Source organism: Equus asinus, chromosome 25, assembly GCF_041296235.1.
Source record: "Equus asinus isolate D_3611 breed Donkey chromosome 25, EquAss-T2T_v2, whole genome shotgun sequence".
Classification (NCBI taxonomy): domain Eukaryota; kingdom Metazoa; phylum Chordata; class Mammalia; order Perissodactyla; family Equidae; genus Equus; species Equus asinus.
Genome location: NC_091814.1, coordinates 29898278 through 29924835, shown reverse-complemented (window position 1 = coordinate 29924835; position 26558 = coordinate 29898278). Strand labels below are relative to the sequence as shown.

The 26558-nt window shown below is 37.1% G+C and overlaps 1 protein-coding gene across 1 annotated transcript in view; it reads left to right on the top strand.

Moving 5' to 3' along the window:
• The window catches only part of LOC106842726 (complement receptor type 2-like), a 143879-nt gene that overhangs the window by 91215 nt on the left and 26106 nt on the right, over positions 1–26558 (top strand). The window contains exons 32-40 of the mRNA XM_044758450.2: positions 3056–3141; positions 5072–5470; positions 6985–7161; positions 7247–7349; positions 8685–8770; positions 12003–12230; positions 14486–14665; positions 15283–15382; positions 18838–18923. Of these exons, the coding sequence (XP_044614385.2) occupies positions 3056–3141; positions 5072–5470; positions 6985–7161; positions 7247–7349; positions 8685–8770; positions 12003–12230; positions 14486–14665; positions 15283–15382; positions 18838–18923 (1445 nt within the window). The remainder of the gene's footprint in view (positions 1–3055; positions 3142–5071; positions 5471–6984; positions 7162–7246; positions 7350–8684; positions 8771–12002; positions 12231–14485; positions 14666–15282; positions 15383–18837; positions 18924–26558) is intronic.

Here is a 26558-nt window from a genome sequence, read left to right as displayed (position 1 = left end):
GAAGAAAGGGAAGGCAATGGAACAATTGTGTGAGAAACAAATCTTAAAGGTTAATTTGCTAGGGCTGCCATAACAAAGCATGACAAACTGAGGCCTTAGAACAACAACACAAAGCTATTCTGTCACTGTTCTGGAGGTTATAAGTCCAAAATCAAGGTGTTGACGGGACACCTCCTTTCAAAGCCTCTGAGAGAGGTTTCTTCCTTGCCTTTTCCAGCTTCTGGTCACCTCAGGCCTTTTTTTTCTCTCTCTCTCTCTTTTTTTTTTTTTTTTTTTTGAGGAAGATTAGCCCTGAGCTAACATCCGTGCCCATCTTCCTCTACTTTATATGTGGGATGCCTTCCACAGCATGGCTTGATAAGCAGGGCATAGGTCTGCACCTGAGGTCCTAACTGGCAATCCCCAGGCCGCCAAAGCAGAGGGTGCAAACTTAACTGCTGTGCCACCAAGTTGGCCCCCTCAGGCCTTTCTTGGCATGTGGCAGCATCAATCCAATTTCTGCCTCTGTCTTCCCATGACCATCTTCCCTCTGTGTCTGCATCTTTACATGACATTCTCTCCTCTGTATGTGTCTATATCCAAAGTCCTCTCTTTTTATAATGACGCCTATCATATTTAATCAGGGCCCACTCTAATGACTTCATCTTAGTTTGATTATATCTGCAAAGACCCTATTTCCAAATAAAGTCACATCCATGGGGATTGGGGGTTAGGATTTCAACACATCTTTTTGGGGAGCACTATTCAACCTGTAACAGAGCCCCCCCGTGAGAATGTCAGAGGTAAGTGTTTACTGGGCAGCGGTCCTGCCCTTGCTCAGCACAAAGTGGAGTATCAACCTCACTCTCAATGTGAGCAGCTGAGCCAGTTAGAGAATATGGGCTAGATTTGTGCTGCCATGATAAACCCTGAAAGGAAACTTGTAGTCTCCAGCATATTTGCCACCCTAGGCCTTACAGACCATAGTACCTATAATCTGACAAAGTAAAATTAGAGGGAATCTAAACACTTCTCACTTTCTCTGAGCATTTTAAATTGCAATCTGTAAATTCTCTGACTGTACCCTCTTCATCTTGCTTTACTGAATGAGGGTACAAAACAGAAAACCATTGAACCTATGATAAGTTACAGGAAATTAATGTAAAAGAGACTGATCTGAAAAATCAGAAGGAATTTCTTCTAACAGAACAGAGTTATTTCCAAGAAATAGGGGAAACTTTTAGAAAAATCTCCTATTCATGTTTTCAACAACATTCAGTTGCACACTGCTTCTGTGAAACTAGTTAGGAAATCAGGAATGTTCTCACATGAATGAAAAGGACAATTGTCAATCTGGAAAAAAAAATCTAAGATAAACACACTGAATATTGTAGAAAATTAAAGCAGAGAGCAAGAGGAAAAATTAATCAAATCCTCCCAGAATTCAGTGGAAAGGAATAAAGAAAAAGAGAAAAGAGAAGATACAGGTAAGACAGTACTAAGATCCAAAATACATGTAACAAAAATTCCAGAGGAGAAAACAATAAGCCCATACCTAGCCATCACTAGGGAAACTTCTGTATTTCAGGGATAAAGGAAAAACCTTCAAGAATGCAAAAGAAAATTAATAAACTATAATACCTGCAAAAGAAATTAATTTATATTGACATCACGTTGATCCTTCACATCACTAAATTGCAGAAGATAGTTTTTCTAATGAGTCAAGCTAGTATTCACATCTCAAAGCTCCACATATACATTAAAGGATAAGAAAGGGCCCCACAATTACACCGCTTAAGTATATTTCCTGGGAAAAGAAAGACGATAAACCTAGGCAATCCATGAATAATTGTTTTAAAAAGGAGAATGATGAAGTACAAAAGAAATATCAGTGAGGTAGAAAGCTGGTAAAAACAAAACTAAACAAAAAGCACACTAAAAAAATACCTGGTCAAATATTTTCAACAAAGTTATGAAACCAAATATAATGATGGAGCTAATTGTTGAAAAGTGAACTTTGCAATGTACTCATATTTTTTTTCTGCTTTATCTCCCCAAATGCCCCCTGTACAGAGTTGTATCTCTTAGTTGCAGGTCCTTCTAGTTGTGGGTATACTCATAATTTTTAATAAGAATCTCTAAGTCATAAAACATATCCATGAAACTAGAAAATGGGAGAAAAGCAAGAAAACATAGGTTAGACTTATATTACATAGGGGATGGGTAGACTATACATATTTTGACTCTAAAATTGAGAAAATAGGTTTAAATATTGTTGTGCATATATATAATACACACACACATGAAATGAAATTACTAATGGAACATAAACTGAATATTTAACTTCCTAATTATTAGAGCAACTAAAAGAGATTCATTTATCTGGTTCATATAGCAAATGAGAGGGAAGATAAGGAATAGCAAAGAATGTATTTGTCTCTTCTGCCAGAAGTAAGCCCCTGCTGTTTGGGGCAGATCAGTTTTATCCATTTTTGCACCCTCGTCTTTGGACATTATGAAAGAAATAGTCTAAATAATGAGGATGAAGCCAAGATCAAACACACCATTTAGTTCAGTAAATTCAAATGGCTTAATCTCCCTGTGGAAAGAAAAAGCCTCCTTCTAAACAGGATCAAAAGAGTCAAATCTTGTAGTATTTACAAGAAACATGCTTAAACAAAAATGATATAGCAGTGTTAATTATAAATGCATATCAGGCAAATGCAAACAAATTAAAAAACGGCAAGAAAAATATGAGGGAGAAAAACAGATTTTAAGAAGAAAATTATCAAACAGGTCTACAAAAAGATTGGTTTTTTTTGGTACCTGATACAAACCACAATGAAGCCAAGAAATTAAGAAGCAGAGTGGTCCTTAAGGAATTAGAGAGGAAATAGCCCTTTCAATATTGACCAGATAGGTAAAGAGAAATAAGAAAAGCCAGATAAAATAGGTAGAGTTTAGGCTAGTTATTAAACTTCTCCCAGATCGTTGTCTTTCAGATTTTCCATGTATGCATGCTGTGAGGAAGTTGATGGGATGTTTTCCACAATTAGTTTTTATTTTTTGCCTTTAGGTATCGACTCATTGGTCAGTCATCTGCTAAATGTATCATCTCAGGCAACACTGTCAGTTGGGAGACGGAGCCACCAATTTGCGAACGTGAGTTGAAATCTCTTTCCCCATTTATCCCACTAGTTAGTCCTAGAGTTGCCCTGCTGGAATTGCAAAGAATAAAGCTCTTCCCTCTCAGCAATGGTATCCTTCTAATATCTGAAGAAAATAGTCATTCCCTTAAAAGTACTCACAATGTTCCAAGCCCCTAGTTCCTCCTGGTTTTTCCTTTTCTTGGAATATAATTTATTTTAAACAATAGAATTGAACTCGTTTAAAACAGCTCCCAACTTCCTCTTTTGTTGGTTGAACATTTCCCAGTTTGAAAATCATTCCTTTGTAGTGAAGTAAACAAGTACAAAGTTAGTGAAAGAAGCCCTGCTTCCTCTGCCAATTCTTCGTATCAGGTCATATATTCAAACAGTGGAGCTCTAACTTCCTTCTTATTCCTCGTCTGAACAGTGATGTGCCATCTTTCCTGTGAGTTGTTTGGAATACAAGTTTCCTACACTTTAGAGCACATAGCGGAATAAGCAATTGCAAATTAACAAAGAATATAAAGAGAATATAAACCTGGGTTTGGTGGTGATGAAGAAATCAACACTCTCAAATCCAACTGGTGGTGGGTTAAGTGGGAACAAACTTTCTAAAAGGCCAGTGTTCAATATGTATCAAAAAACTTAACTGTATGCATGCCTTTAATACAGGAATTCAACACTTTATGATTTGTTCTTTAAAAAAATAACCACCGTGGGTTTTTGCAAGGATTGCTATATAGATGTTACATACATTATTGTTTATGACAGTGAAAATGTCAAAATAACCTAAATGTTGAGCATATTCCAAACAATATTTTGGAAATAATCTACTAAGAGGAACAAGGGATGTGTTCTGTAAAAACAAAAAAGTTAAAAACATGCCAGAATGCATTAGACAAGAGAGGTAACTCTTCCAAATGGAATCAAATAGTATATCCTTATGCTAGTATATTAATCAGCCAACAAAATATTTTAGAAAAAATATGTTGTGCATGTGTATTAAAGATTACACATTAAACAGTTAACAGTGGTTTTTTTCTAGATAATGGGCTTAAAGATTATTTTTATTTATATTTTATGAATTTTCTACAATAAATATGCATCTTAAATATTTTCTCAAAAGTAAAAATAAATAAATAAATAAGTGCTTACTTTATGGTATACCTGCCAAAAACTATAGAAATATTTTATATGCTCAGGAATGATTTTAAATGCCTAAGAGTTATCTGTTACAAGAATATTAGATTAAATTTGTTTATAAAATTATCTGTACCTCCTCTCTTTTTAGGAGTAATGTCTGTGATACATTTTTTTTCACTTCTATATTCCTCCTTTTCTTCAGTCAATATTAGCAAAATATATCTTTATCCTTAATATCTTTATTTTCACAACATACAGTATAACACATTTAATTATTTTTATTAGTTCTGAATAAGTGATTATTATGTTTGTCATGTCTAATATGCATATTTGTGCTTTATATTTTTTATTAGTTGTGCCAGAGTCTTTGTTTTATTTATTTGATAAAAATGCTATACTGTGTGTTATACTGTATTAATAACCAACAGAATAAAGCCAAATGTCTTCTGTAGAGAGAGAACTGAATTAACAATAGGGAAATAACATATAAATTATCACTTAAAATGAGAAGTATGTGAACTATAATAATGTGGATATATTTATTGAAATAACATTAATTGAGAAGATCAGACGCCATAGCATTGTGGTATCTAATCTGCAATTGTGTAAAAATATGTCTGTACGTTAGCAAAGATTAGACAAGGGCAGAAGTCTTGTGAATATTGACATTTTGGTAATTTGGGGCTTTTAAAAAACTGGTTATCAAAATTCATAATTGAGCATAACTTTAATATCTTTTATCTTTAATAACTTTAATAAAGAAATTGAGGTTTTGTTTAACTTCTTATCCCTTTTCCCAGGTATTCCTTGTGGGCCACCCCCAGCCATCGCCAATGGAGATTTCATTAGCACCAACAGAGAATATTTTCCATATGGAACGGTGGTGACCTATTACTGCAATCCTAGAGAGAGAAGGATAAAGCTGTTTCACCTCATCGGTGAGCCGTCGATATACTGCACCAGCCTCGACAATCAAGTTGGCGTCTGGAGCGGCCCTCCCCCTCAGTGCATTGTACCTAATACGTGCACGCCTCCAGACGTTGAAAATGGAATCAGGGTGTCTGAGAACAGAAGCTTCTTTCCCTTAAATGAAATCGTGGAGTTTAGGTGTCAGCCCGGCTTTGTCATGAAAGGACCCTCCAGTGTGCGATGCCAGGCCCAAAACAAATGGGTGCCGGAGCTGCCGAGCTGCTCCAGGGGTGAGTCTGACTGCGGCTCTGAAGGGCCTATGAATGACATGAGTTGTAGGAGGATGAGGAGATGTGTGTTTGTTGTGGGGGAAGGATTTTTGGGGAGTAGTGTGAGCAAATTTGGGGGGATAAAGCATGAAATTAAGAAGGTGTGTTTGTGCATGTGTGTATGTGCATTTATGTGTACGTGCCTTCATTTTGAGAAGCAAGAGCTTAATGAAAGAAGGAGACATCTGAGACTCTCATACTGAGCAACTGTCAGGGCAAAGTACCAGCTCCTATATTTTTCAATTATATTGGGCTTTCTGGTCATTTGTGTAATAAGCACCTTATAGGCATTGTCTCTTCTATTCTTTACAACACTCCTTTGGAATAGTGCTATTCTTATAACCATATGACAGTGAAGTTAGCTTGGTCTTTCAGAGGTTAATTAAATTGCCCAAATCATATACTACTAAGTGGCACGCTCAGGAATAGAATGCAAGTGTGTCAGACCCCAGAGCCTGCGTGCTCTGGTTCTTGCCATACTTCTATCAGCATCAATTGCAGAAAGAAATAAACTCGCTTATTAAGAGAGATATCACACCCTCAGAATAGTGACAAAGACCTTAGAGTTTGTCTATTCTTGTCCACCTCCTACATTTTATCACTAGGAATCTAAAGTTGAAAGTGAAAATAACTTGCTCAAAGCCTAACATATTTTTCATTACCTTCAATTAGATGTAGATTAGGTTGAAGTTCAAATGAGTTCTGATGCTCTGAGCACACACCAAAAGGGCTGTGAATGGAGGCAGCCAGACCTTGGGTCCAATACTCTCTAAGCAATATGCCCTCTCATTACAAGGACTGGCTTATTGAGGGGACTTTGCTCTCCATGGCTTGTCTTGTCTTCTTATGCCACAATAGCTGTCTTAGGAGTGGATTGGTAAATGTTTTGGCTGTTACAGAGGGACAGAGAGGGAGCTTACAGTTCTTCCACAAACCCATATCAGCCTGTGCAACCACGGAGAGAGCAGCTGGGAGGACAAACAGACAAAGAGATATAAATATGCATTATCTACACTTCAGTCGCAGGAGCGCAATAAAAGAGATGGGGCGAAATCTGTTAAAGATTTAGGTTCAGGCAATCTTCTCGTTACCTGAAAGTTGAGGCTGTAAATTGGATCGCCTTTCTAGAAAATATGTGGGTGGAGAGGTCCCTCAATACTAATAACTCTACACTGATTAGCCAGCATTAGAAGAAGGAACCCCTGTGCCTGGTACACTTATGAATGTATTTTAGACCTTGTGCTGGGAAGAACTGGGTTCTATACCTCTTTCTACCTGTAAGGCCTTTGGCTCCATCTCTTCCCTATTCTTAACTTCCGCATCAGTCAAACGAGTGGGTTGGAGTATCGTTTGACTTCCTTTGTTATACCCGAACCCATTTAATAATGAAGTCTCTGACTTCTTGGAAGGGTTAGGATTTAGCAAAAGATATTTCCCCATAACTGACAGGAACTTTGGACCTGTTCTTTCCACAGTATGTCAGCCACCTCCAAAAATCCTCCATGGTAGGCACATCACAAGCAACAAGGACGAATTCTCCCCTGGGCAGGAAGTGTTCTACAGCTGTGAGCCCGGCTATGATCTCAGAGGGGCTGCTTCTCTGCGCTGTACGCCCCAGGGAGACTGGAGCCCAGAAGCCCCAAGATGTGCAGGTGCCTACACTCTTGTCTGGTTTGCAGATCAATAATCTCTTTGTCCTTCATATGGTAGTCTTACTCGTTTTTCTTTTTTCCCTAGTGAAATCATGTGCTGACTTCATAGACCAGCTCCCTAATGGCCGTATACTCCTTCCACTTAATTTCCAGCTTGGGGCAAAAGTGTCCTTCATTTGTGATGAGGGGTGAGTATGACCTGGAACAGATACCAAGGACTCAGTGCTGGATGCTGATATGCTGACCGCCTGGGCAATGGGTATTTATCCAAAAAGGGGGCTGCCTAATGGAAAAGAAGTACTAAAACAGACTAATGTCTAAAACAATGATTGGGAAGTGTGGTGAAAACCAGACGGAACTGTGAACAGATGTTTAAAAAGGGAAAGAGGTAAATACCCTGAACAGCAGAAATGTAACGAGATGTTGACTAATTAGGTGGAACATTAAGTGTATGGATAAATAGTAATTTGTATGCTTAAAAGATAAATATTACAGAGAGTTTGTTAGAAAAGGTTTGATATATAAAAGAAAGTTATTTATATGATAAATAACATGCAAGGATTGTTTCAGGAAACTTTTAAAGGGATCACTAGCAGAATTTGGAATAGGCATGAAGAGTAAGTGGAAGTATTTTTTAATCTAATTATATGTCATCTAATTAGTATTAAGCTGTGTTGAAGGAGGATGAAGACTGACGTTTATGCTTCAAGTAATGTCATTAACTATGTGAATCTAAATGATCTTGGTGTTATAGTCCAACATCATTAGCAGGTAAAAAGCATGGACAACAGAACAGTTGTTCCCAATATATTCTGAGGATTCCTTGACAGGCATCAAATACCAGTCACTCCAGTCACCTGAAGGCCCTTCAGGAGGCCATTGGTCTGACAATAAACCAGATGTTTTAGGATGATTGTCCTCCAAAGAATCCTCCCTTCTCACCTTTCCTTCTTTTCCCTAGATAATTTCACTTTACCCTTCAACAATCCAGATATGCCATAAGTGCCATTCAGGAACACTCCAAATGTATTGGCAAAAAGAACAGTCTCTGTTATCTTTCCTCATGTTCTCTGACTTGCCAGCTTAAATCAGGAGTTGTTTTCCTCATGATCCACTATGAGAGGAAAATGCTACATTTTGCATTAGAGGACCAAATTCCTCCTAATGACAAAAAAGGGACTGTCAGAGAGCAGTCAAGGAAGGATGACTTCCTGAAGGTCTGGGACCAGACCAGGGAAATGCCTGTTTATGTTTTTTTGTTCCTTCTTCAGTTCAGGCTTCTCTGATTACTGAGCTTTGACCGTTGTTATTACTTTGTCCCTCACTGGAAGCTGAAACCTTTCAAAATGCATTTCTTTCTGAGCTTCCATCAGCTGAGACACCTAATGAGCTAAGCTTTTTCACCTGGGATTTAATTTAGGCATGAAATTGTATTTTAGCAGAAGAAAAGAAGCTGAGACCTGTCAATGAAGGGAAGAGAGAAATGGTGTGCTCGCCCCGTCACTACTGCTTTTATTCCTTAGGTTCCATTTAAAGGGAAGTTCTGCTAGTTACTGTATCTTGGTTGGAATGGAAAGCCTTTGGAATAACAGTGTTCCTGTGTGTGAACGTGAGTAGAAGGAATATCTGTTCAGGTCTGCATCTTTCTCCTTGTTTTTTTTTGTTTTCTTAATGCATTTTGCCCCATGAAATTATCTAATGTCTGCTGCTCTATCTTCGTTTTTGATAGAAATACTTCTTTGTTGAAATAGTTACAAGGAATGTTTTTTGGGGAAATAAACCTGAGCATCATGTGTTTTGGGTACAAACCTATAGTATTTACAAGCATACTATATGCTATAAGTGGGGCAAAATGCTTCATAGTGGGAGAGAATTATGGCCTGAAGCCTTGTCAAATTTTCCCTTTTTTTCCTGTCAAAAGTAATAGTCGTCACACTACAACTTTTCTATCCTTTCCTACTACTAGAAGTAGTTGGAGATGATAAAAAAGGAATAACTCTACATTCTGTAAGAACTTAGGTTTCCACTCTGAGTGAGATGGAAAGCCATTGGAGTATTTACGAGTAGAAACATAACAGGATATAACTTATTTGTACTGATCTCACTCTGCCTACTCTAGAGATAACTGAGTTGACAGGGGTATACCTTAGGTTGAAATTCCCCTAAGATTTCCCCTAAGGAAAATGGCCAGAGGCAAAGCTTAGGTTATAATGTTCTATTGGAAGGTACACAGCTAGAGCAGCAAGAGTGAAGGAGAATAAAAAGGGAGGCAGGGAGGAAAGAAAAGATGATAAATAAAAGATACTGTGTCGCTAAAGTGGCCATAAACTTCACAAGAAAAACAGCTGGTTGTTTGGTTATATAGGACATCTCTGGAGAGGCCTTCTGGAATCAGAACTGACCATTAGGAAGAGGAAGAATAAGCAATTTATCTGCTGTTGTCTTTCCTGTCTCCTGTTTATCCCAAGAGTATTAAGTCCCTGCCTTCCATTGTATTATCTCATCCCTCTGGTCAGACTATGTGGTCACCATGATGTGCTGCATGGTACTCTATATAAGCCTAGAAGTGGTAGAAGGAGCCAGAGTGGCCATGTATCCAGTCATGTTGGCTTGAACATGGGAGCTGCTTTGACGTCCACTGCAGTGGGAAAGCAGAGGCTGTGCAGGAGCCCATCTCTCACCCTTGGGGAGGCTGAGACAGCCAGTGTTGTTAGGAAATGAGGTAACAGTGGTATCAGCACTCAACTGAGAAAGCAGCTGAGGGCCCAAAAAGCAGGTGTAGCAAAGATAACTTGGGGGTATAGCTGAGGGTATAAGCTCGGAGGCTATGGCAAAAATTTAAGCAGAGGTGTTCGCCCAGCAGAGTATGGGGGAGGCGATGAGAGGTGGCCAAATTCTGTATAAATTCCAAGGGTAGATATGAGAGGTTTAGCTGATGGTTTAGATATAGGGTTTAAAAAAGAGACGAAATGAGATCACTTTGGGAGTGAATATGGCCAGAGAAAGATGCATGGGCCACGCCTTGTAAATCCAACAGTAAGAACTCAGAGAGATGAGAAAAAATCAGCAAACAAGAGAAAGAGGCAGCAGCCAGTGTGTTAAGAGGAAAACCAGGAAGATGAGGTATCCTGGAAGCCAAGTGGAGAAATTCTTTTAAGGAGATGAAGTTGAGAAACTGCATCATATTTTACCAGAGAGGTCAAACAAGATGAGGACAGAAAATTATCGTTGGGTTTAATGACTTGGAGATAATGAATTACCTTGACAAAAGCAGTGTCAGTAGAGTTGTGGAGGCAAATGCCTGATTGGAATGAGTTCAAGGGAGAATGCAGGCGGGAGAATGCGAGATCACAAACAGCATCTTCGAGGAGTTCTGAGTAAAGGAGTAGAGAAATGGAACTATAGCTGCAGAGAGAAATGGATTAAAGGAGCTATTTTTTGTTTTTAATATAGCAGGAACATAATATGTTAGATACACAAACACTACTAATATGTCCGGTCTGTCCATTTATTTCTTCATTAAATCAAACAGGATGTTGCTTCATCTTCTGATCATAACTATTGAAAAACACGTTAATAATAGAACTGTTTTCAAATGAATACTTTGTTTTAAAATTATTTGGACATCTTGTACTGATCTATTTAATGAAACGATAATTATGTCTTTCATATTTGGAAGACAGCTATTTGAAAATATTTTTTTTTTTTGCGAGGAAGATTAGCCCTGAGCTAACTACTGCCAGTGCTCCTCTTTTTTGCTGAGGAAGACTGGCCCTGAGCTAACATCCGTGCCCATCTTCCTCTACTTTATATGTGGGATGCCTACCACAGCATGGCGTGCCAAGCGTGCCATGTCCACACCCAGGATCCGAACCAGTGAACCCCGGGCCACTGAGAAGGGGAATGTGCGCACTTAACCGCTGCGCCACCAGGCCGGCCCCTATTTGAAAATCTTAATTTTCCTGGAATATAGTTAAGAAGCATGAAAAACAGAAAGGAAAAATACTCTCATGAGCCCAAAGATATACCTAAAATCACTTTCTAGCATGTAAACATTGGTTAACCTATCCATCCTTTGATTAGTTTATCCATAATTCTTTCAAGCTGCGGTATCCTCTTCCCAAATACAGATCACATAAGAAGGAGAAAGGAGCTTCTCCAAATAGAAACGCTCAAAGAAAGAAATGTGTTTCTTCAATAAGGAAAAAAACCCTGTAAAAACCAATAAATATCTCAAAAGTCATAGCATTCCTGAGCCTTTTGGAGCATGTACAGGAATACAGAGGATGTCTCATTTCATTGTGACAGCATTACTGGAACCATTCATTTTGGTCTTGAGAATAGTGGGGTCAAGTCATCAAGAAAAGATTAAATCACTGATAGACAAATAGTAAATAAATAATATATTTTGAAAGATATCTGTAGCATGAAGATCCCTAATGTGAAAAGATCTTGTCTATCTTGTGCTTAAAATAGCACTTGAGATACAGTAAGTGCTCAAAAGATTCCTGTTGAATTAATAGATGATTTTCTTGTTAATGTGGTTAAGAAGATTTTTGATTATTTTAAAGGAAAAAACTCTCAATTATCCAGAAGTCTTAAACTCTCTGAAGAGTTCAGGATGCCTACATCCCTTTTGGACTTTTGTAATAAACGCTGATTTAGGTGTCATTTCATTTAGCTGCATCTTGGCAGAGGCCTAATATATTTATTTTGCAGTTTATACTCTCCCTGAGAAAAAAGGTATTGTTAAATTGGTAACACAGTCACAGGATCCCATAATTGCAGAATCACCTTAGATTAAAATTTTAATGTAATTTATGGCTCTTGTCTCCTTCTAGAAATCTTTTGTCCAAATCCTCCAGCTATCCTTAACGGGAACCACACAGGAACTTCTCTGGGAGACATTCCCTATGGAAAAGAAATATCTTACACATGTGACCTCCACCCAGACAGAGGGATGACCTTCAACCTCATTGGGGAGCGCACCATCCGCTGCACGAGTGATAGTCAAGGGAACGGGATTTGGAGCAGCCCTGCCCCTCGCTGTGAACTTTCTGGTCCTGCTGGTCAGTACCCACTTCCACATACTCTAAACGTGTTCAGAACATCTGGAACAGATCCTTCATATTTCTATAAGATTATTATGTTTGCTTATGAATTTAACTTTCTCTTAAGTGGTAGTGTCAAAATTACATGCCATAGGGGCCGGCCCCATGGCTGAGTGGTTAAGTTTGCGTGCTCCACCTTCGGCTGCCCAGGGTTTCACTGGTTCGGATCCTGGGCGCGGACATGGCACTGCTCATCAGGCCATGTTGAGGCAGTCTCCCACATGCCACAACTAGAAGGACCGACAACTGATAATATACAACTATGTATTGGGGGGATTGGAGGAGAACAAGCAGGGGCAAAAAAAAAAAGATTGGCAATGGTTGTTAGCTCAGGTGCCAATCTTAAACAAAAAGAAAAAAAAGAAAGAAAAAAAATTACATGCCATAGCTAAAATAGATGGTTTCAGCAATGCCAAGCTGTGTTTGAATAGTTAAGTTGCTAATAACAGTTCTTGCTGGTAGAGTGGTGAGGAGAGTGGAGCAAGAAGAGGGAGGGCAGGGTTGGAGGGAAGGCAGTAAGGCACAAATTGTAGAAATAAGGAAGAAGAATGTATTCATTGGAGAGGACATGAAAACAACTGCCTGTGAGCACTACCCAATATCAGGATAACTGATATATACTCGCCACACGTTCATGGGCATGCAAAGACTAAAACTGGCAATATAGATATTATTTAGTTAAGACTTTAGCTACTGTTCTGCTGAATAGGCTAAGTGAACAACAAGACTCTCTCTGCCTTTGTGGCTTAAGACCTTGACTCAAAGTATGCCCATTTGTCAGCTTGCCTCTGGGTCCCACCTTCATCTTTGTCCATGAACTCTTCCACTTTGGAAGTGAGAAGAAGCTAGAAAAGATCAGCTCCTGGAGAAGAGTACAAAAAGGAAGTGGTCATTTCTTCCTAAGGACTGGAGAAGCTTGCCTAGTTGTTGAGGCCTGACATTAGGCCTTCCCTAGAACAGAAGCTGGACTAGACTGGGGATGTGGCATCTGCCTTGGAATATTACATCATCTACAGGGGAGCCCTGAGAAAGAAGGCTGCACATGATGAGAGGCATTTAACCTTTCTTTAATCTCCTTCACCCTCCAACTCCGTAGTATATGTCAGAATCCAGTGAAATTTCTTTAAAGGCAGATGATGCCTAGGCCACTGGACAGGCTTATTGAATGAGCAAATAGAAGCAGTCTCCTTCAAAGAGGAGATAGTTGAGTTCAGACTCAAAATATGCAGCAGGCAATATACCCTCTCATAAAGAAGACATGGCTTCTTAGAGGAAGCTGCTTAATGGCTTAGTCTGTTTTGTCTTTGTCTTTAAATGTCTGGCTTAGCATCAAAAAGAGAAGAATGGTCTATCAGTTTCCTAGGGCTGCCATAACAAATTACCACAAGCTAGATGGCTTAAAAAACCAGATTTATTCTCTCACAGATCTGGGGGCTGGCAGAGCCACACTCCCTCCTATGGCTCTAGAGCAGAATTCTACTTTGCCTCTTCTAGATTCTAGTGGCTTCTGGAATTTCTTGGCTTGTGGATACATCACTCCAATCCCTGCCTCTGTCTTCACATGGCCTTTTTCCCCTTGTCTCTGTGTCTCAAATCCCTCTCTCTTTTCTTTTATAAAGATACCACCAGTCATCGGATTTAGGGCCCTCATCTTGAGATCATTACCTTAACTATATCTGAAAAGACCCTTATTCCAAATAAGTCCCCATTCTGAGATTCTGGACGGATGTATCTTTTGGGGGGACATCATTCAACGACTATAAGAGGTGACTGTCATTTAGTGCCAGAGAAGCAGCTTATGGTGGGCACCCTGAGAATAAGGTAGAGAGGAATAAATAGAGATGGTAAAATATGTCTTGATATACATGAGTACATTAGCACCAATAAATGAGGCTATGAATGATTAACTCTAGATACAGGTTCTCTGATGGCAGGCCTGACATGTGAAACTATTAGCTAAAACTCTTGCTTTGGTAAAATAAGAGCAGAAAGGCCAGAAAGGCGAAGAGTCTTCCAAGTAGTAAAAAATTTCCTAATGAGTAGATGCTGTTGGAAAACACTATCTAAGATAACTTCAAGGGGAAGGAAATCTGTTGTTGTTATCATAAGTCTCTGTTTCTGTGATCCCATCTATCAGCTTAGTTGGAGAGAAAGAGGAGGTAGGGCAGAAGTCTCTCTACTCACTTAGGAATTCCTGTGGTTTTGGTCTCCAGGTTACTGTAAAGCCCCAGAGCAGTTTCCATTTGCCAAGCCTACAACCCTGACTGATGAGTCTGAGTTTCCAATTGGGACATCTTTGAATTATGAATGCTCCCCTGGGTATTTTGAGAATATGTTCTCTATCACCTGCTTAGAAAACTTGGTCTGGTCAAGTGCTGAAGATATCTGTAGACGTGAGTAACCCCATCCTGGGAGCTAATTCATGTGTGCCAAAGTGTCTGTGGGATCTGATTGAATTTGTTCAAATTTTCAAGGTGAGACATCTACATTTGCCCAAGGTATTTAATGGAAAGTGGACTTGTCAGTCATCTCTTCTTATTGTCTGGAGTTTCTGCACCTCGACAAGATATTCATTTCATGGGAATGGCTCTCACAAAAGGAATTGGGGAGAAATTTTCCCTTCACAGGAAGTTACCCTTGATGGCTAAAACCATGAAATGAATAAAGTGGGCACAAAAGAAAGTTATGTTGGCCACAGTGAACTGTGCTTGGCTAACTAAGATGGGGGGAAAGTCCCAAATTTTGAGGCTTGTGATTCAGGCTAATGGGATAAGAAAACAATTCTTTAACCATAAATGACCTTTATTGGGAGATGCACAGTAGTATTTTTAAAAGCAGTGCCCAGTAGCTGCTTCATTCTGAGGTTCGGTGAGTTTCCTCAAAGTGGTCAAGTATGTGGAACAATCTGAAGTATATAGGCTGTTCAGTATGCTACACTCCAGTCTGAATCTTAAAAACAAAGGTAAATTGAACTCTATACCTGGTCCCAAATTTTGCTTCTTTCCCATAGGAAAATCATGTGGAACTCCTCCAGAACCCTTCAATGGCATGGTGCATATAAACACAGATACCCAGTTTGGATCAACAGTTAATTATTCTTGTAATGAAGGGTGAGTTGGGAGCACTATCTCTGGAATATGAGTTCCAGAAGCAATAGCAACCTCTGTCCCAGTCTTAGGTAGGCAGACTACTGGACTACTGCCACTTGTACTTCAAAAGTAAGTAATAGGCTTCTGGAAAGAAATGGTAGCTTGAACATAGGCATATCACCAAAAGAACGCAAAAAAGAATGAGCAACCTGTACCTGTATTATAAACAGTGGAAGGCACCATGCTCCTGCTGAAGGTGGTACATGTGAAACCTGGTAAGATATTCACTGGATAAAAAGGACCAGGCTGCCAAATAAGTCAAAGGAAACATGGTGGCTGAATCACGCAAACATCCTTAACTGAGATCAGCAAGTACTATAGATGAGTTGGAGGACCCTGAAGCAGAGGCTGGAGGGTAAATCTTAAATGTAACAGCAGCTCTGGGAAATGTAAGTATGAAAGTGCACAGAGTGAGGATGTTAATGGAGTTCTTGCTCTTGGCTTTTCCTTGGGACAAGTGACCATGCTGGAAGCCACTGCCTCAACTTGGAGGGAGCAATTAAAGAATGTGTCCTAATTTTCAGTTGCCACAAACAATTCAGAGAAAAAAAAATGTATCTATATTAAATCTTCCTGCAAAAACTGCTATTGGTCATTGGCCCCATCCTATGCTCCTCAAGCTATTGTACCTATGATCCAGCAAATTTAAACTAGGATAAATCAAAATTTGCCTCTTCTTACTTTGTCTGAGCCTGGGAGATTTTAACAGCACAATCTCTTCACCAATCCCTTCTCACCTCCCATTGTGAATAAGCCTAGAGCTCTGTGATGAGCAAACCAAAACATCACCAGATATAAGAGAAGATACAGCAATTGAAAATAAAATACCAATCTGAGAAATCAGAGAAAATATTCCTTCACAAATCAGTGTACTCCAATAAACAAGGGAATAAACTCAAAACAGGATATTAGAAATCTCTCATATGTGTTCATTACACAGAATTTATGAAACAATAAGAGTCATTTGTAAGATTTCATGATCTGATATCAGGAAAATTTACATATGTATAACACAAATGTGAGTCTAAAAAGCAACAATAGTCAGGAGATTGAATCCTGAAAAAAAAAAAAAAAAACAACCCAAAGAGATCATGAGAAAACAGAATTAAATTCTGCAGAATTAACCAAGGACAAAACTGGAAATTATGCACACACATGTATTCACACACACATTTAGGTTTGAGAAAAAGAAAAGAAAGCAGAAAGAGATGAAGCGTTAATTGGCACATAATGGAACATAGTTTCCCAGACCAGAAGGAAAGAGACTAAATTGAATCTTAAAGGCTTACAAAACAAACGCAAGATTAATGATAAAGAGGCCCTGAACCTACAAGGAGGAAATTTATGAAATACAGCTATTAAAAAAAAATACTGCAACTATCCAGAGATAAAATAAACAGAAGAAATTCATATTGGCATCAAATATCTCTTCCACACAATAAATAACAGAAATTAGTGTTTTGAGAGAAAATATTGTGCCATAAAATTTCTGTACTCAGCCAAGCTGTCATTTATCTACAAGGAACAGATGTAGCCTTACATGAGCAAGAACCCAAAACATATACCAATTACATATACTTCCTGAAAAAAGAATCACTCCCACAAACCCATGAGTAAATTTTTTTAAAGAAAAAATCAAAGAAATAGTAATGAGGCACAAAACTAGGTAAAGAAAGTTACCAAAATTGTTATTTTAAATATGGATGTGAAACTAAATATAATGGCAGGACTAATTCTTGAAAGAGAACTCATGGAATATGAAAAGAACAAGAACAGCAATAAACTTGAATAATGCATTTTATCACTACAACTAGGAAGCTGGGGACGGAGTAAAGAAAAAAACCAAGCTTAACTTCTATATAGGGGGTAAATAGATAATACATATTCTTGACATAAAAAATAAGGATAAAATGGCATTCCATCCTAGTATAAAATCAAAGTATGTCAGTTCAAAATCACAAGGACAGTCAAAAGAGCAAAACCAGTTGGTCCCTATAACAAACAGGGTGAGAGAAGGAAGAGCAAGGGAACTTTCTATCTCTCCTGCTGGAAACAGCATGAGCAGAGCAAGAATGGACTTGGTCTGGTACAGTGGTGAGTTCCAGCCCTTGGATGTTAAATAAATAAAAGGGAGAGAACACTATAAGCAAGATCAAACTTGTCAGTTATGACAGTACATGTGAATGGCTTAAATTTTCCTTTTGAAGGACAATGCTTTTTAAATATAGTCAATAGAAACTTCTAACTACATGATAAAAGACAGGTTCCTAAAATAAAATGATACAGAAGAATTCCATTTATAATGTCATAAAAAATAGGCACAAATTTAACCAAGGTAACCCACAAGACTTATACACTGAAAACTATAAAACATTGCTGAATTAAAGAAGACTTAATAAATGGAAAGACATCCATACTCATGGATTGGAAGTCTTAATATTGTTAAGATGAAAATACTGCCCAAAGTGATATACAGATACAAGAAATCCCCATAAAAATTCCAACAGTACTTTTTGCAGAAATGGAAAAAGTATCCTAACATTCATATGAAATTTCAAGGGGCCAAAAATAGCCAAACAATCTTGAAAAGATTAGGTTATATGCAAATATTACACCATTTTATATAAGGGACTTGAGTATCCTCAGATTTTGTGTCAGCAGGAACCAATCCCCCACAGATACCAGAGAAGACTGTATACAAATGGCCAATAAACACATAAAAAGATGCTAAACATTATTAGTCATTAGGGAAATGCAAATCAAACCCACTTCACACCACCTAGGATGGCTTTAATAATAATTATTAAAAACTGAAAATAAAAAGTATTGGTGAGAATTTGGAGAAACTGGAACACTTGTTCATTGCTGGCGGAAACATAAAATGGTGCAACCACTGCAGAAATTGTAGGGTATCTACACTAGGAACTATTTTGCAGCAATCAAAAAGACTTAATTAGATCCTGTATTCAATGAACTGATGGATGACCATAACCATGATGTGATGTTAACCAAGAAAACAACTTGCAGAGAAGCATGTAGAGGCTGTACATATTTCAATAAGACGTCTTCTCTGCTGATCAAGGAGCTTATCATTTCCTGGATGGAAGTACACACGGATAAAACAACTCTGGGGGGATTCCAAAAGACAAGTACAAAAATGTCCCTTGATGAATAAGGGAATTATCACATTGAGTTGTGAGGTACTAGAAATGAAGATGGATTAAAGAGGGAAGAATTTAAGCCTGTCCTTAGAAATAAAGGACTAATTTTCAGATGGAGATGAGATTTCTTTCTTGAGGTCTCCCATGTTTTAATCCGTCTTGTCATTTGTAACATCTACGTGATGTTATTTTCTCACGGTGACTTAAGTGGGAAATATGTGCAGGGTATAATCATTTTTCATTCTTTGCTTCTAGGTATCAACTCATTGGCTCCCTGTCTGCTGCTTGTCTCCTCTCAGGCAATAATGTCACGTGGGATAAAGAGGCACCTCTTTGTGAGAGTGAGTTGAAATATTTTCCCCCATAATTCCCTCCATTTGATCCGTATTTGCCCCTGGAATCATAAGGAAGAAATCCATTCCATCTATCACAGAGTGGTCTCTCAGATATTTGAAAATGAGAGTAATGTGCTGCATGTTTCTTCTGGTGTTTCTCTATTTTAGGAGGTAATTTATCTGAAACTGTGGAGCTGAACTCAGATACCATTGCCCTACTTTCCTTTTTTGATAGTAAACTCTTTCCAGTATAAAGACCATTCTCCTAGTGACGAAACTTAAAAGACATAAGAAAATTAAATTTGTCTCTGCCACCTCATAATAGCACCTTATAATCCCAGGATGTGTATTGCTTCCTTCCTTATTATTGTCACTCTGAATGATGAAAGTTCTTATAATTCTTAGCAATTTCCCCAAGTCTCTGGTCATTCTGTGCTTTATTCTTCCTTCAAATTCTTCCAGGCTCATGCCGTAGTTGCATTTGTTCTTGATTAGCTGACCATCCATCTTGTCAATGGATATTGTAAAGTGAACCTCAAAACTTGGAGGAACATGGAAGAATGACTGATTGCAAATTGGTGAAGGGTTAAGGCTGTGAAGGAATCAGTGTTACATACAGAGTTGATGGCAATAAAAGTGGACAGAAACTTCTGCAGCGCTAATTAGCAGTATATATGAAAGCCTCAATGCAAATACCCTTTGACCTAGCAATTCCCCAGAATTTATCCCAAGAAAATAATCGTGGAATTTTCCTTGATTTTGGTCCAAAGACACTCAATGCAACAATATTTATGACCATGGAAAATGTTACAAATCTGAATGTTTGGCATAGTTTTCAAACACAGTTTTAAATAGCTAATAGAAGAAATGTCTTATTAAAAGTGAATATAAGTTTTTAAGAAAGGTATAAAGTGTATCATGAGGAATTAGAGATTGAGATGCCTCATCCAAGTGGTAATAGACAGTTTATCTATATATCTACATGCCTGAATATTCTTCAGTGACCAAATACGATACTGTAGAAAATATATCCATAGACATACATGCATGAGCACACATACACCTCTGAAATGATACACATTATTTTATTAAGAATAATTCTTTTTGGACCATTATCATTTTCTTCTTTTTGTTTATCCATATTTTATAAATTTCCTACAATGAATATGTTCATTGTATTCACAAGTATTCACCAAAAGAAACTAACATTGGCTTTTAAAGATTCAAAGAAATGAATGAGAAGCTATAAAGGTGCCTCCTTTACCTGCTAAACATTTTAAACTCCCTGAAAAAGTTCAAATTAGCAACATATTATCAGTTTACTATGTAAAATTTTCTAGGCTTGGTACCTTTTGTAGGGGGTTACTTTAATGAAAAATGTTTCTACTTCCACTATATTTATAGGTCAATAAACATTTCACTGAATCAATATTGGTTATATATGTGAATGTGAACGTGTGTGTACTTATTCTAATACTTTAAAAATTATGTTATGATAGAACACAGTAGTCATTTATCATTTTATTACCCCTGAATCTGATTACTTCATTTCTCTTGGCTTATCTTTTATATTTTCTTTTCTCTTTTCTTTTTTTGAAATATACTTGACATATAGCATTCTGTAAATTCAAGGTGTACAGCATGTTAACTTGATGTATGCATATTTTGCAATATGATTGCCACTGTAGTGATAATTAGCACCTCTATCATGTTACGTAATTATCTTTTCTTTTTAGTAGCTGGAACAATTAAGTTCTAGTCTCTTAGCAAGTTTGATGATTAAAATACAACATGGTTGTCTATATTCACTGTATTGTGCATTATATTTCTAGGGCTTATTAACTACTCATTTTAAGTTTACACCCTTAAACAACATCTGTCCTGTTCTCCCACAACCCCCATCCTTTGGTAACCATTTTATTTTCTGTTTTTACTAGTTTTGCTTTTTTACTTCCACATATAAGTGATATCATACAGCACTTGTCTTCCTTTAACTTATCTACTTAGCATAATGTGCTCAAGGTCCATCCAGTGTTGTCACAAATGTCAGGATGTCCTCCTTTATAATATTCCATTGTGTATATATACCACACATTCTTTATCCATTCACCTATTGATGGACACTTAGGTTGTTTCCATATCTTGGCTAGTGTGAATAATGCTGCAGTGAACATAACAGTGCAGATATCTTTTCGAGTTAGTGTTTTCATTTTCTTTGGATAAATACCCAGAAATGGAATTACTGGATCATATGGTAGTTCTATTTTTAATTTTTTGAGGAGCCTCTATACTATTTTCCATAATGACTGCACCAATTTACATTCCCATGAGCTGTGTACAAGGGTTCCCTTTTCTTCACATCCTCACAAACACTTGTTATTTCTTGTCTTCTTGATGATAGCCATTCTAACAGGTATGAAGTGATACCTCATTGTGGTTTTAATTTGCATTTTTTTTGATGATTAGTAATGTTAAGCATGTTTTCATGTACCTGTTGGCCATTCAGATGTCTTCTTTGGAAAAACGTCTATTTAGTTCTACTGCCCATTTTTTAATCAGATTGGTTTTTTGTTACTGAGTTCCATAAGTTCTTTATATATTTTGAATATTAACCACTTATCCGATATATGGTTTGCAAAAATTTTCCCCATTCTGTAGGTTGTCTTTTCATTTTGTTAACTGTTTCTTTTGCTATGCAAAAGTTTTTCAGTTTGATGTAGTCCCATTTGTTGATTTTTGCTTTTGTTGTTCATGCTTTTGGTGGCATATCCAAAAAGTCATTGCCAAGACCAATGTCAAGGAGCCTCATCCCTACTTTTTCTTCTAGGGGTCTTATAGTATCAGGTCTTATATTTAAGTCTTTGATCCATGGCAAGTTAATTTTTGTGGGTGGTGTAAGACAGGGGTCCAATTTCATTGCTCTGCATGTGTTTATACAATTTTTCCGGCACCATTTGTTGAAGAGAGTATCCTTTCCCCATTGGGTGCTCTTGGCTCCCTTGTCAAATATTAGTGTACCATAAAAGCAGAGGCTTATTTCTGGGCTCTCTATTCTGTTTCACTGGTCTATGTGTCTATTTTTGTGCCAGTAGCATACTGTTTTTATTTCTATAACTTTGTTGTATAGTTTGAAATCAGGAAATGTGATACTTCCAGCTTTGTTCTTTTTCATCAGGATTGCTTTGGCTACTCAGGGTCTTCTGTGGTTCTATACAAATTTCAGGATACTTTTTTCTATTTCTGTGAAGAACGCCATTGGTATTTTGATGTAGATTCCATTGAACCTATAGATGGATTTGGATAGATAGACATTTTAACAATATTAATTCTTCTGATCTATGAACATGGGATGTCTTTCTATCTGTTTGCATCTTGTTCAATTTCTTTCAGCAAAGACTTATAGTTTTCATTTTAAAGATCTTTAATGACCTAGTTAAATTTATTCCTAAGTATTTTGTTCTTTTTGATGCTATTGTGAAAGGGAAAGTTTTCTTTATTTCTTTTTCAGATGTTCCATCCTTAGTGTATAGAAATGCAACTGATTTCTGTACATTGATTTTGTATCCTGCAGCTGTATTGAAATCATTCATTACTTCCAACAGCTTTTTGGTTGAGTTTTTCAGAGTTTCTAGCTACAGAATCATATCATCTGCAAATAGTGACAGTTTTACTTCTTGCTTCCTTATTTGGGTACATTTTATGTCTTTGTCTTTCCTAATTGCTCTTGCTACAACTCCTGGTACTATATTGAATAAAAGTGGTGAGAGTAGGCATCTTTGTCTTGTTCCTGACCTTAAAGGAAAAGCTTTCAATTTTTCTTCATTTTATATAATTTTACCTGTGGGTTTGTCATATATGTCCTCAATTATGTTGTGGTATATTGCTTCTATTCCCAATATGCTGTGGCTTTTATAATGAAAGGATTTAATGTATAAAATACAATTTATAATGTATTTTGCCAAATACTTTTTCTGCATCTATTGAGATGATCATTTGATTTTTTAATCTTTCATTTTATTAAAGTGATATATTACTTTTGTTGATTTGTATATGTTGAAACATCTTTGCATCCCAGGGATAAATCCCACTTGGTCATGGTGTATAATCCTTTTAATATGTTCTTGAATTTAGTCTGCTAATATTTTGTTGAGAATTTTTGCATCTATATTCATCAGGAATATTGGTCTATAGTTTTCTTTTCTTGTGGTGTCCTTATCTGGCTTTGGTATCAGGGTAGTCTAATGCTGGCCTCACAGAATGAGTTTGGAAATGTTTCCTCTTCCATAATTTTTTGGAAGACTTTGAGAAGATTAGTGTAAATTCTTTAAATGTTTGGTGGAATTTTCCAGTGAAGCTGTCTGGCCCTAGGGTTTTCCGTGCTGGGAGATTTTTGATTACTGATTCAATCTCTTTGCTCATTATTTGTCTGTTCAGATTTTCTGTTTCTTCCTGATTCAGTCTTGGTAGGTTTTGTGTTTCTAGAAATTTTTCCATTTCTTCCAGGTTATTTAATTTCTTGACATATAATTGTTCATAATAGTCTTTTATGGTCATATGTATTTCTGTACTATCAGTTGTAATCTGTTTTCAATTCTAATTTTATTTACTTGTCTTCTTTTTTTCTTAGTCTGGCTAAAAATTTGTCATTTTTGTTTATCTTTTCACAGAGCCACCTTTTAGTTTTGTCGATCCTTTCTATTGCTTTTCAGGTCTTTATTTATTTCTACTCTGAACTTTATTATTTCCTTCCTTCTGCTAACTTTGGCTTAATTTGTTCTTTTTTATCTAGTTCCTTGAGGTGTAAAGTTAGATGGTTTATTTGAGATCTAATTTATTAACATATGCATTTATTACTATAAACTTTCCTCTCAGAACTGCTTTTGCTGTATCCCATAAGATCTGATATGTTGTATTTCCATTTTCATGTGTTTTGAGATAATTTTTATTTCCCTTTTGATTTCTTTTTTGACTCAATAATATTGAAATGTATTATTCAGTTTTCACATATTTGTAGATTTTCCAACTTTCCTCTTGTTGTTGATTTCTAGTTTCATACCATTGTGGTCAGAAAATATAGTTTGTGTGATTTCAATTCTTAAATTTGCTGAGATTTGTTTTGTGCCCTATCATATGATCTATCCTGGAAAATGTTTTGTGTATACTTGAGAAGAATGTGTATTCTGCTGCTGTTGGATGGAGTGTTCTATATATGTTTGTTAAGTCTATTTGTTCTAGACTATGGTTCAACGCCAATGTTTCCTTGTTGATTTTCTGTCTGGATGATTTGTCCATTGCTGACAGTGGGGTACTGAAGTCCCCTACTATTATTGTATTGTTGTCTATTTCTCCTTTAGATTTCTTAGCATTTGCCTAATATATTTTGGTGCTCTGATGTTGGGTGTGTAAATATTTATGATTGTTATATATTCTTGATGTATTTACTCTTTTATCATTATATAATTATCTTCATTGTCTCTTATCATTTTTGGCCCAAAGTCTATTTTGTCTGATTTAAGTATGGCTACGCCCGCTTTCTTCTGATTTCTACTTGCAAGGAATGTCCTCTTCCATCCCTTCGCTTTGAGCCTATATGTGACTTAGAACTGAAATGAGTTTCCTGTAGGTGGCATATAATTAGGCCTCATTGTTTTACCCATCTAGCCACTCTGTGCCTTTTGATTAGTGAATTCAATCCATTTATATTTAGAGTGATTATTGATATGTAAATACTACTGCCATCTTATCATTTATCTTCTGGCTATTTTGTTTCTCTTTCTTTCTGTTTCTCTCTACTTTTGTAAAGTGGTAGTTTTCCATACTGATTTTCTTGGTCTCCTCTTTTTTTATGTTTTGTGAGTCTAGACTTTGTTTTGTGGTTACCATGTGACTTACATAAAACATCTCATAGATAAAAAAGTCCTTTTTATGCTGATTACATCTTATCTTTATTCACCTATAAATTTTCCACCCTTCTACTCCTGGTCTTTTATACTTTTGAAGTCACAATTTAACTCTCTTTATGCCGTGAATTCATAGCAGCTATAGTTATTTTTTGCTCTTTTCCTTAAGCCTTTACACTATAATTAAGTGGTTAACACACCATTCTAACATAGAGTTACAGTTTTCTAATTCTGAACGTTTATTTTTCACCTTTGCTACAGTATTGTGTACTTTCATTTGCTTTTATGTCAATAATTAGCATCTTTTCATTTCAGCTTGAAGAACTCCTGTCAGCATTTTTTTTGCAAAGCAGGTCCAGTGGCAGTGAACTCCCTCAGTTTTTGTTTGTCTGGGAAAGCCTTTATCTCTTCTCCATACCTGAAGGATAACTTTGCCAAATAAAGTATTCTTGGCTAGCAACTTTTATCTTTGATCACTTTGAATATGTCATTCCACTCTTTCCTGGCCAGTAGAGTTTCTGCTGAGAAATCCACTGATAGCCTAATGGGGGTTCTTTTGTAGGTTACTTTCTTTTTCTCCATGACTGCCGTTAGGATTCTTTATTTATCATTGATTTTTGACAGTTTCGTTATAATGTATCTTGGAGGAGGTCTTTGCATTGAGATAATAGGGTGTTCTACTAGCTTCTTGGAGTTGTATGTTTAATTCCTTTCCCAGGTTTGGAAAGTTCTCAGCTATTATTTCTCTAAATACACTCTCTGCCCCCTTCTTCCTCTGTTCTCCTTCTGGTAGATCAATTATTCTTATATTTGTTTTTCTCATCATATCTGATAGCTCTCATAGGGTTTCCTTACTTTTTAAAAATCTTAGTTCTTGTTCTTCTTCTGAGTCATTTCTAAATTACCAGCCTCCAGGTTGCTAATTCTTTCTTCAATCTGATCTGCCCTATTTCCTAAGCTCTCTAATGCATTCTTCAGCTGATTCATTGAATTCTTCATCTCCAGAATTTGTCTGTTTTTTTTTTTAATTTCAATCTCTTTGGTAAAGAACTCCTTCTGTTCATTAATTTTATTCCTTAGTTCATTGAATTGCCTTTCTGAGTTTTCTTGTAGCTTGTTGACTCTCTTCATAATAGCTATTTTGAATTCTTTATTAGACCACAATATTCCATGCCTTTGGGTTTGGTTGCTAGTGAATTATTATTTTCTTTTTTTGATTCCATATTACTGTGATTTTTCATAGTTTTTGACAAAATATGCATCTGCCACCATATTTGAAGTAGCACAAACCTTTCTTAGTTGTTTACTTTGACTGTTATAGTTCAACATGTGACACTATAGCTGGAGTTTTGTATTTTCTTTGCCTGAGCTGGCTCTAAGGCAGCGCTCAGGAGCAAGGTGCTGGTATAGAAAAAAACGTGGCACAGAAAAAAAAAATCTGGCATAGAAAAGGCTGGTGGCAGAGTGTGGGGAGATGTGGGCTTAGCACCTGGGGCTTATGTGGGTTCCCATTGCCAGTAGGAAGATCCTCAAGTTGGGGTACTCCCAGAGATCCCTGGGCATACTTCCTGCTGAAATCCTGAAGCAAAGAGTAGAGAATTCATTCCTTCACTGTCCTTTGTTGTTCTCATCTGCCTCTTTCTTTTTATTCTCCTTCCCCCCCAGTCACAGAGGTTTCTTCTCAGAAATCCATGCTGCTGGAGATAAACAGTTTCCTCCAGCTGCAACCCACATAGCTGGG